The sequence below is a fragment of the Panthera pardus genome, unplaced genomic scaffold (genome assembly GCF_024362965.1).
Source record: "Panthera pardus isolate Hobbes unplaced genomic scaffold, ASM2436296v1 HiC_scaffold_13, whole genome shotgun sequence".
Taxonomy (NCBI): domain Eukaryota; kingdom Metazoa; phylum Chordata; class Mammalia; order Carnivora; family Felidae; genus Panthera; species Panthera pardus.
The window spans coordinates 42134303-42146422 of record NW_026526688.1 but is presented as its reverse complement, the minus strand read 5'-3'; the positions used below and the strand labels follow the sequence as shown (position 1 = coordinate 42146422).

Below are 12120 nucleotides of genomic sequence, written 5' to 3'. Positions count from 1 at the left end.
TCACACCCCAGTCCTATGTCAGCTCCAGGACCTGTTACTCTGGGAGGGGCAGCTTACACAGAGTACCTGAGCAGGCATTGCCATCTCCGCCATCCTGGCTCGGTTGGTTGGGTTTCCTTTTGGTTTCATTACAGAAATCTAGTATCTCTGAATCTTAATAATCTTTTTCTTATCTTGAGCTCAGATCTGACTCCTTAATGTTCTACCTACTCATTAGGTACATTTGTTGCATCCAAGCTCACACACACACTCCCTCACTCACACACACAGTCACATTCATGCACACACACATATACACAAACACATACTCTCACATATTCTCACAAATTCTCTCACACTCATGCACACATGCAAACACACACTCTCATATGCTCACAGTCTCACACTCACACATGCACAGACACTCTGACATAGTCTCACACACATTCACACACACACATATCCTCACACATTCCCTCACATACACATTCACACATTCTCACGCTCATACATATACACTTTCTCATATTCTCACAAATTCTCTCTATACTCCCACATGCACACACATATACACACTCTCAGTCACACACACATATTCTCACACACTCACACTCATGCACACACTCATATTCTCATACACAGTCACATGTTTTCACACATTCTCTCTCTCTCTCTCTCTCTCTCTCTCTCTCACACACACACACACACACACACATACACACACACAAACACCAGAAATCTCTTTTTTCCCATGATGACTTTCCAAAGATTTGCCCCTGATTAATCTGTTTTCCATGGTAAACCACCCCTGTTTCCTTTATTCTCCCCCTAAAGAGAGGATTTTCATGACCTTCACTGTTCTGGCCTCTGACCTACACCTCCTCTAAATCCTTCTCACAGTGTGGCAAATGACCTGACTACAGCAGGTAGTCAGCCTCTGATTTGGCCAAGACCTCCATGCTGAGGTCCACTGACCCTATGAGAACAGGGTGGGCCTAGAATTCTCCTCAAGCTTTCATCTTGCAGCAGGACCTAGAAAAGCATGAACAGGAAAAGAGATTCTGAAACGCACTAAGCAACAAGAATGGGAACTGGTATTTGTCCCAGCAGGTCTGTCAAGCTTTTCAGAAATTCTAGTAAACATGCTCCCATGTGGAGAAGACAACTCAAACTGCAATAATTCTGCAGGATATCCAGTTGATGCTTGATCAAAGCACATCTTGCGTAGGCGGAAAGGTAATGATTCACAGATACCGATTGCTCACCCTCATCAGACGGAGTAGCTGGGGGAAGCAGTGACTTGTGCTTCAATTATCCCTACCCAGAAATCGCTCTGGTTCAAGAGCCTGTTATTCTTGGAGGGGTAGCTTACACAGCATCCCTGAGCAGGGGACTTGCTTCTCTCTAGCACCTTAATTCAGTTGGTTGGGTTTTATGTGTTCTTTTTTTTTTTTCCTTTCGTTTTCATTACAGAAATAATTTCAAGCCAATCTGATGGAGTAGGCAGAGAAGTTCTTAGATGTGCATCGGGCAGCCACAGCTTCGAGGGTGATGTCCTTCAAGAATGGCCACTGGGCTTGGCCTCCGGCAGCAAGAAAAAACGTCAGGCAATCCTGACTCTATTCACAAACTGGAGGGATTGAGCTTAGTAGCTCAGGAAGCCCATGACTGGATATTCTTTTCTGGTGCCTCTAGGTCCTTATCCTTGCTTGCAGTAACTGAATTTGTGTGTAAGACCAAGCCTCAACCTATATATTCTTGGTCTGGAAACCAGGTTCCTGATTTGTTCCTTATACTTGACTTCCAGCTCAGTACTCTTGTCTTAAATAATGGTGTCCTGTCACTCTCTCAACAGCCTTTACTTTCACCAGCCTGCAGCCAGGGCCCTGCTACCACCTGCCAGACTTTCCCGATGCTGGTATCCAGCTTGGGTCTCTGCAGGATCTCTGTATCCAGATTCTCTGTTGCTAGGTTCCACTCTCCTATTAAGCCCTCAAATCCTTATCCTGTGCCACACCTCCCAATGCCTACTCTCTGCTTATACTTGTACCTAATGACTCATCTGGCTCTAGAAGGATACACTGCTTCGTCTGCTCCCTGCCAGCAGCTCGGTTGACACTAACCCAAGCCTAGGGACCAATTTAGCCTCCCAGACCCTCTAATTATGTTTGGTGTTGCCATCTTCCAAGACCCTTTCTGCTGTAAGCAGCTTCTGAGAGAATGGGTGAGAGCCTGAGCTACAGAAGGGGATGTGCAGCCTGAGAACCATGAGCTAGTTGAGAAAGGGAGATGCAGGCATAAGGCAACTGAAATCTGTTTCCTCAGCCCCAAGCCACAAGTGGATCAAGCTACTTACCCCCCACCCTCCCTCCCTCCCCTTCTTCCCTAACTGGCAATGTGATTTTGCTCATACTGAGGATTGGGCCAGCTCTGTGGACACCAAGACAAAGTCATTGAGTAAAGGGTGCAGTTTAAGTGCTCCTGATTTTTCCTTGGGAATATACTGTTGGGAACTACCAAATTACCCCCAAGTTATATTTACCAGCTCGGAGGGTATTTGAATTCAGAAAAACAAACTGGTACTTGCTTATCTGGAGGATGTATTTAAATTCACAAAGAACCATTTGTGCCATGTGGTGTTTTTTTTCCTCACAGAAAGAATAACTCTCCCCCTTGCTAATTGACATGATAAACAAAGATCCAGCTTCTCCTCTCCCATCACTACCTCCAAAATTAAATTTAACAGCAATTCTCTGCTTAGGCAGAAAGAACAAATGGGCTAGTTACTCATTCGTGGAAAACAGGTAGAAATTTTCCAGTGACGGTTTCTTTGAGGTGTCTATTTTAAGAAATTTGTTGGGGAGTAGGTTACAAGGTGAATATCCAACCTTTTAGAGAGCAAGAATAAGGAGTTTCAACTGAGTGGCTGCTTATACAATGCTAACACACGGAGTGTGCCCAGGAACAAGCTGAGTTCGGCTCCAGATTTCAGGTGTTTCGCAACTCCGTCCTGTATCTGAATGTCATAGCCACCTTCACAAAAACAATATCCTTCAGTTAAACTAAGTAGAAAAATATAGTGAAAAGATTCCTTGCTATTCTCTAGGTGAAAGAAGATATTTTTCTTAAGGAAAACACTGGCGAGAATAAAAGCCAAGTATTGTTTTAGGCTCTCTCCAATCTCCAAAATACCATTTAAAACATAATTACTCCCACGATTTATGCATGATTCATTAGACAAAAAGATAAAATGCACTGCTAAAATTTAATTGCATTGGATGAGCAGACATCATGAAATATATCCCCAGCTTCTTAGGATTATAACCCAGGCTAGTAACATCCTCACCATAATTTAAACCTTGTCCAAATAATCTAACTTGATTCAACATCAACAGTAGTTTAGTTTCATAATTTGATACACTTACGAAGAATTATTTTAGTTAAGCAATTACAGGGTCAAATGATCTTTTATCAATAATTAAGCTTCTTCTTGTCGAAGTTAATAGGCTGGAATCATAAACAAAATGTATGTCACCTCGACAGGGGGGTGGGGGTGGGTGGGGTGGGAATACCTTAGTTATCTGCAAAGAAGCATTTTAAAGACCACAGTTTTCCTCCTCCACACCCTCACCAAGATAAGAGCAGGATGATATCCTGCATCATACTGGAACAGACAGTGAATATACCCACTCTACACAATACACTACCCATTCCATACGGATTACACACTGAAGCTAAGAAGAATAGCATTCCTTACATAATAGGTATAGTATCTTATATAATATATGATAAATATGATAGACAACATCTTGCAGGATGTAAACAGCCTTGCAAAAGATGCCAGCTGCTGAATTATTAATCTGAAGGAGCCAGAGTGAGAGAATGAGAATGTGCAATTATATATAACCCTCTGATGACAGCAAAGTCTGCTGTCCCACCCCTTTAGGTTTTGAAGGACATCTACCATTAGGTTCTATTCAGGCAGCCTCTTCTGAAGAAGAAGCACAATTAATGGGACAGGCATGGTTCCTGGACTTCAGTATCTCCCATGATCATTCTCATACACATACCTGTGGTCTTTAATGGGGTTTTCTCTCCTAGCAACAGTTTTAACCTTTTGGCATGGATTTTGCCTTGATAATGTGAGTCAGCCACCACTGCCGAAGTAAAGGACATGTTACAGAGTGTACAGCACTTATTCTTATCCACCATATCAGCATCATTTCCCTGCAAAGAAGAGAGAGAGAAAAAAAACATTAGCGAGAACCTGAAATCTTAAAATTTCTTTTTTTCCCCATTCCATTCTGTTGCAAATGAGATGTACCAAAAACTTTCTTATTGAAATGTCTAGTTTTTGCTCTGCAACCTTTTTGTGTTCATGATAATCATTATCAAACATTTTCAGTTACTGACTTCAACCTACATTTATTTGGTGGCTACTCTTGCCAGACACAGGGAATGTAAGACACATGCGCAGAGATGAGTTGTCCAAAGAAAAACAGGGCCCACAATTAGGTGAGAGCACATTGTGTCTGGCACCATGAGGGAAATGGTCTCTAATTGCACCCATTATGCTCATTAAAGTAAGTAAAATATCAGAGTTCAGATGACCTGAATTATTTAGCAGAAATTATCATTTGGCATTCAGCTCTGTCTTTCACCAATTTTAGCCTCACCAGGATACATGGCCACATGTTCAAGATTTTCTTTTTTAAGATTTCTTTAGGAAGTTGAACATTTTTCATAATTAACTTGAGTGTATATCATAAAGCTATGATGACCATGCTGGCTGAATTTTCCGGGAGATTGTGTGTAATTTCCTTTTCTTTGGGAAAGGTGATTAGTTAAATATGGCACAGAATACTTAAATCCAGCTTGATTTTTATTCTTTTGTAAGACAATGGAAATGAATCATGATTCAGAAAAAATAAATCCTTTGTCAGATCATGTGACCTGGTTATTGTGCACAAAGATCACCAATTGCCTATATTATACAAGGGGAAAATTAAAATTTGGGCTCTCCTCCTGTCTAGAGACTGAGAGAAAGGCAGACTCAGATAAGGAGTTAATCTAATCCTCAGTGGAACAGTCATAGCAAAGCATCTTTTTGTTAAAGAGCAGCCTTGGATGAGGATCTGGCCCCACAATAGCCCCTTCTCTTATTCCAAGCAGGCTCAAAGAATGCAATGTAAAATAGCATGAGGAGAGGATGAAGGTGGGGCTAGGATGGGAAAAGGGAATTATATATTTTCTGCAGAACAGTAAGATGTCCAGACTGCTAGAGAGATGTTGCCTTGCAAATTAAGTGGCAGTCAGAAAACTAACTCCTTCCTCCTTATGGCATTCATCGGTAATAGCTCTCATAATTAATGTTCGTCTTTGGGAGAAATGTAGTCAGGGGCGTGGGGGGCACCTACTGCCATTTATTCTCTTGACCTCAGATTATTAAATCTTAGTGTGTCTCCCCAACCCTTTTATCAGAGTTAATGGGTGAGATTTAAGAAATGTTCCGTTCGGAGGTGGGGGGCCATTGAGGAAATAGATCCTGTATACAGACGAGGAGCTCCCCTAAAGGTCCTTTCCTGGACAGAGAAAACACTTAGGGCAAGAAACCTGGGTAAGGCATGAGGCTGTGTCCATTGAGTGATCCTTGCTGATGATTTAAAGTTTTGAGTTACTTTGAGTTTTCCCCTTACACTCAGTTAAAATTAAAAAAATCACCAACACTTTTACACCTTTGTGGTGTATACTGTGGGAACTAATTGGACGAAGCAGTACAGGAAGAGTTGGTTTTTCGTCACCTACTTCTGCAACCAGGCCTAGGAGATGCCACAGCACCCATGCAGGGGGTAAAGCCCAGGAATATCAGGAAATTACAAATCAGGAAATTACTGAAGCGTTTGAGCCCAGTAAATAAGGAGTGGATACCTCATGAGGGCTGAAAGACCCAACTGGTACTTGACCTTATATGTTAGAGGATATTGGCCTTGCATATAAAAAAAAAGAAGAAAGAAAGAAAGAAAGAAAGAAAGAAAGAAAGAAAGAAAGAAAGAAAGAAAGAAAGAAAGAAAGAAGAAGAAGAAAGAAAGAAAGAAAGAAAGAAAGAAAGAAAGAAAGAAAGAGAGAAAGGGAGAAAGGTTGTCAAAGTGAAAGTGGATACTTAAATTACTCATTTTTCACCTTCTTGCACATAAGTCAAAGCACATCATTTTTCTTAAAATTAGGAACAAGATCATAAGCCAAAACTTAACCTACACTTTACACCTATTTACAATCTGTGCATCCCTTCTGCGTTTCTATAAAAAGTGTCAGCCAAGCCTAGCCTTTCTCCCTGTAGTTCTAAGATGTAGACATTTCCACAGAAATGCTAGAAACCCAAAAAAGTGGCTGGTGTCAGTATGTGAAGTGTACTCAGAAATAGTTTCTAGGGCAAAGAGCTGAATTTAAATTGGATAATGATCAATCGATTTATGATATTCCTTCATTCAACACATTTTTAAGGACCTGCCATATATGTAAGATGCTGTGCTATATGAATATGACTCTCTTCTCTCTTCTTAAGGAGGTTGAGACCAGGAGAATTGAAGAAGGTACTCAGAAGATAAAAAGGAAAATAGTATACTCAAGAAAATATAGTCTCCTATTAGACTCACACTCTCCCAATTGTAAAGTAAAACAAAACGAAACAAAACAAAACAAAAAACAAAACAAAATAAAAAAAAGCACTAACATAAATTAAGCCTATTTGTGTAGATTTTCATCAACAAGCCTTTCTCATGCCTGGAATGCTTTTTCTCATCACTTCTTGTCTAATCCAGTCTTTCTAGAATCTGCTTCATGGCTCAGTTTAATCATCACTTCCTTGAGATGAAGCTTTTTCTGCCTCCCTCTGTTGTCCTGCAAAATTGAGCACGACCTTAGAGTCCTCTATGTGTCCTGTACGTACTTCTTTTATAATAAAACACTAAAGTATTACATGTATCTTTTTTCATATTTGATCTCCTTACAAGCCTACAAAACTTCTTTAAGATCAAGGAAATCATCTCTGAAGGTACTGAAGCCCCAGCACCTGGCACAATGCTTGACACCCAGGGGCACCTACAGATGTTTACTGAATAAGCAGGACTGAGTGTTGGTTTGTAGGATTAATAATTTGCATGATGTGAAGATCAGAAGAGGAGACAGATAATGCAAGGATGTCACGTTGTGAGCCAGAAACTTTCAGACTGTCAGGAAGATGGCCATAAAAAGAACCAGAGGAATTAGCAATTTATAAAGTAACTTGTGGGTTCAAGTAGGGGAACATTGTGTCCTAAAATTTGTTAGTTTCATCATAGTTTTAATATATATTCCTAGCTTTCTGCTCTCCTGGGAAATCTCATTCACATAATCATATAGTAGAATCAAATAAGAATAATAGAAGAATAATAGAAGAGAAGAACCAATGGTTAGGCAAGAAAATATCAGGAAATGTAGCTATGCCATAGTTGTAGAAGAAGGACCAAGAAAGGGTAAGTGTCTGACAATAAAGAAACTGTAATAGTACCCTGAGAAGTCAAGCAGCCTTTGAGGCCAGCAGGACATGTTTATTGGATATTTACTGAAGGATCCAATATACCTCACATAAAGCAACCGTAAAGACCACCAACTCTGACTATTCTAATGACTCTGGTGGAGACACAACTACCCAGAAAGAATCTCAGTACTAACCAAATAAATGTCTGCAAAGTGCTAGAATTTAATCGTGTATTCTTGGCTATCTAAATCCCAAATTAATGGCTTCTTACAGGTACAGATCATATCATCTTTACTGGAGTCTCCCATTGCACTCTGAGCAATATGGATATATGACTCAGGGCAGAAATTCCATAAAGTTTGATGAAATGACCTCAATGAATACATTTAGAGTTTCTAGCTTAAAGAATTAAAGAATTGGCCCCAAGCTATCAAATAAATGAAGGGGAATCTAATATTGTCCTAAATTATGGGTTTCAAACTGGAGGCAAATTTCAGACTTTTTTCAATGTAATGTCTATATTGCTGAAAGAAAAAAAAAGTTTGTGGAGTATCCTAAGCCTGCATAGTTAAAGCATTTTGCAAAGGTTAGAAGTTTTCAGGAGGATTCAATCAAGGTGGAAAACCCTGGCTGCCTGTGGCCAAAACTCAAGTCTTGAAAGTCCTTTTTATGTTTTATAAGTTTTTTTGACTTAATTCAGATAACTGTCTTCATTCTCCTTCGGGTGCATGCAAAATCTTAACAGAAGGACTTTCACCTCCAGAATGTCAGAGTGAGAAATTCTGTACAATTACTCTCAGCAAAACAACCATAAATGCTAAAGATTATTTTAAAAAATAAAAATAAAAACATTGTTGAAGTCTCTGGAAATTATACCAAGAGCAAACAGAAAATTAAGAAATATTTATTCAAAAAATATGTAAGAATAGCAAGAGTCTATGGCACTTTAGAAATAACCCTCTCCTTCCCTACCAACCATTCAGGTAAGCATGATAGAAGCTCCATTCTGACTGACTGTGGTCAAGAAAACAGGGCTGCCTCTCCTATCAGCTTCCAGTTAGGCCATATCAGGAAGGCAGAACACCAACATTAATACCCTTTACTTCCAAGACGCAGAAGATAAATTCTTCGCAATGTAGCCAAGAGATCAGATATTTTCTTCCCCCTACCCACCCTCATTCCTAGGACAGAAGTTCTCTACTAGGCATAGCAGACCAAGAATTTTGGGACCCTGACTACAATTGCTTCAACTTGCTTGTAGGACAGGGGTTCAATGTCAGGAGAGACAAACTGATAAGACTAGACCCTGCCATTTCTGCCTAGCTAATAAAGCAAGGTTGTCATTCTGGTACAAATAAGCCACTGTCCCTGTTCCCTACTCTGCAGCAAAGGCTCAGAAATTTTTCCATAAGAACAGAAAGTTCCTAAACCCTCTCCAAAGGAACTGACTTTGTTTGAAATAGAGTATTAAAAGGTTTAGGCCTAAGGTTGCTCTCAAAAATAATGGAGACTTTGGTGGTAAGCAATTAAGAGAAAGCTGATAGCTCCATTAGAGCAACAAGCTAAACCATAGGCTCACTAACTTGCCAGAGAGAACCAGGGAGATAGCTCAGGGGAGGCTTTCTGGAGTCAGAACAAACTTCAAAGACTTGACTCAAAAACTAGCCTCACAAAAAATACAATATTTAATTAGATCACAGTGTGCAGCATTTACACTCCAGGGCATTGACAAAAACAATAGAGCAATCATCCAGCAATTAGCACAGCCTAAAAGATGGAGTATGATTCCAGTAGTGGCAGGCAGCTTAATAGAGATCAGAAAAAGAAACAGTCAAAGAGAGTCCTATACAAATCACTGCCATCCCACAGTGACTGTCTCATTCTTAAGGCTGAGCCTCTGAGCAGTGACAGTAATGGCTGCATATCATGGGAAAGTATACACTATTAAAATAGTCTAGCCAAGACATCGGACAAATAAATAAGCAAACAACAACAAAAACAAACCCTGGAACAGGAATGAATCAGTATCCAGCATCACTACAAATATATAAACTAAAATATTCAGTTCTTGACAATAGCAACGATTATAAAAAATGCAAGAAACCTACACACATGAAAACAACGGTAAGGGCTCAGATGTTAAATTTAACTGGCAGAGACTTCAAAGATTTGAAACAATTACAAATGTGTTCAAAAAATTACAGGACATCATGCTTAAGGAAGTAATGGAAGGTGTGATGACGATGTGTCATCAAATAAAGAATATCAACGAATGGGGCACCTGGGTGGCTCAGTTGATTAAGTGTCCAACTTTGGCTCAGGTCATGATTTCACAGTTCGTGAGTTTGAGCCCCATATCAGGCTCTGTGCTGACAGCTTGGAGCCTGGATCCTGCTTCAGATTCTGTGTCTCCCTCTCTCTGCCCCCTCCCTAGCTTGCGCTCTATCTCTCTCTCTCTCTGTCAAAAATAAATAAACATTTAAAAAATTTTAATAAAAGAATATCAATGAAGAAACAGAAATTACATCAAAGAATCATATAGAAATTCTAGAGTTAAAAAGTACAGTAAATAAAATGAAAAATTCACTACAGGGGTTTTGTAATAGATGTGAACTTACAGAAGAAAGAATTGGTGAACTTGAAGATATATCAATAGAGATTATGAAATCCAAGAGGAGAGAGAAAAAAATAAAGAAAATTGAATACATCTTCAGAGAAATGTGCAACACTATTAAGTATACCAACATGTGCATAAAATAGTAATACCAGAAGAAGAGAAAGAGAAAATAACAGAAAAAAAATATTGATAGAAATAATGACTGAAACCCTCCAAAATTTGAAGAAAAACATCCATATACACGTCGAAGAAATGCAACAAAATTCAAGCAGAATAAGTACAAAATTATCTATACCCAAAAACACACAGTAAAAATGCTGAAAGCCAAAACTAAGGGGAAAGTCTGAAGTATCAGAGTAAAAGAACTCATCACATACAAGGGAACCACAATAAGAATAGCAGCTAATTTCATATCAGAAACACTAGGCCAGAAGTCAGAAGGGTAGCATATTCATAGCACTGAAAGAAAAAGAAATCCATCAAACAAACAACAAAAAAAAAAAACTTTCAAAAACTTAGGTGAAATAAAGACATTTAGAGATTTTTTTTTTTTTAACTAAGAGAATTTGTTATTAACAGATCCACTTTATGGGAAATACTAAATCAAGTTCTTCAGGCTAAAAACAAGTGACATCAGAAAACAATTTAAATTCTTATGAAAAGAAAAGAAAGGCAACTATGTAGTTATAAAAAAACAGTATAAATGCAAATCTCTTCTTTCTTTTATTAACTATTTGAAGAGTATATATGCAAAATATTTATTTTTTATATTTGGGCCAATAACATATACAAATATAATGTACTGATAATAGCAACACTAAAGAGAGTAGGTGGAAGCAAAGCTGTGCCAGAGCAAGGCAATGACACCATATTGAAATTCTCAAATCCACAGGAACAAATGATGAGAATCAGAAAGGGTAAATAAGAAGGTTAATATAACAAACGCTGATATCTTGCTCATGTTGTTTTTCTCAGCTTCTTTGAAACATATAAAATTGCATAGATTAACAATATTACAATATAATGTTGGGTTTATAATAGAACTAGATCTAATTTGCATAATAATAATAGCACAAAAAGGGGGAACAGAAAAAACAGCAATACAGGAGTAACATTTCTATATCTGGGTACAATTAAGCTAGGATAAATGTCCGATAAGTCAAGATGTATAGGGTAAGCCTTAAAGCAACCACTAAAGAAAAAGTCCAAAATAATATATGGAATAGTCACTAAAACAGTTAAAATGTGGCAGTACAAAATATTTTCTTCAGGCAAAAGAAAGTAGTAAAGAAGAAATAAGAGAACAAAAAAGACACGATTACTACATAAAAATGAAAAGTAAAATGGTAGACATAAATCCAACTGCAGCAAAAATAACACTATATTTGAAAATAATATAAATTTAATCAAAATATAGTGATGATAAGATTGGATAAAAAGGAAAATATGACTAATCTATATGTTTTCTAGGGGAGATAACACTTTAACTTCAATGATACAGATGGATAAAAGTTAAAAGATTTAAAAGCTATATCAGGCAAACAGCATCCACAAGAAAGTTGTAGCAGCTATACTATCAAACAAAGTATAACTTTAAAACAAAATTTATACTAGCGATAAAGAGGGACATTGTGTAATGATTAGAGTGCTGAGCCATCAGGAAGACGCAATAATTATATATATATGCATGCATATAACAACACAGAAAATTCAGGAAGCAAAAACTGACAGAAACAAAGGGAGAGCTAGACAATTCTATACATGTTTGTTAGGTCAAGTTGTTTTATGTCTTTTCAGTCCTTCTATTCCCTTATTAATTTTCTGCCTAGTCATTCTGCCCATTATTGAAAGTGTGGTACTGGTCTCCTTACTTTATTTGAAAATAATACAAATTTAAAAGTTTGCAAAGGATCTGAATAGACATTTCTACAAAGAAGATATACAAATGACCAGTACAACATAACAATATGCTTGACATCATTCACCATCAGGAAAATGCAAATCAAAC

General features: G+C 38.2%; 1 protein-coding gene across 5 annotated transcripts in view; it reads right to left on the bottom strand.

Moving 5' to 3' along the window:
- Positions 1-12120, bottom strand: part of ZMAT4 (zinc finger matrin-type 4) — a 349139-nt gene that overhangs the window by 155417 nt on the left and 181602 nt on the right. For all 5 annotated transcript variants that reach the window (XM_053901052.1, XM_053901051.1, XM_019440709.2 and 2 more), the window contains exon 4: positions 4050-4206. In XM_053901052.1, coding sequence (XP_053757027.1) covers positions 4050-4206 — 157 coding nt within the window. The remainder of the gene's footprint in view (positions 1-4049; positions 4207-12120) is intronic.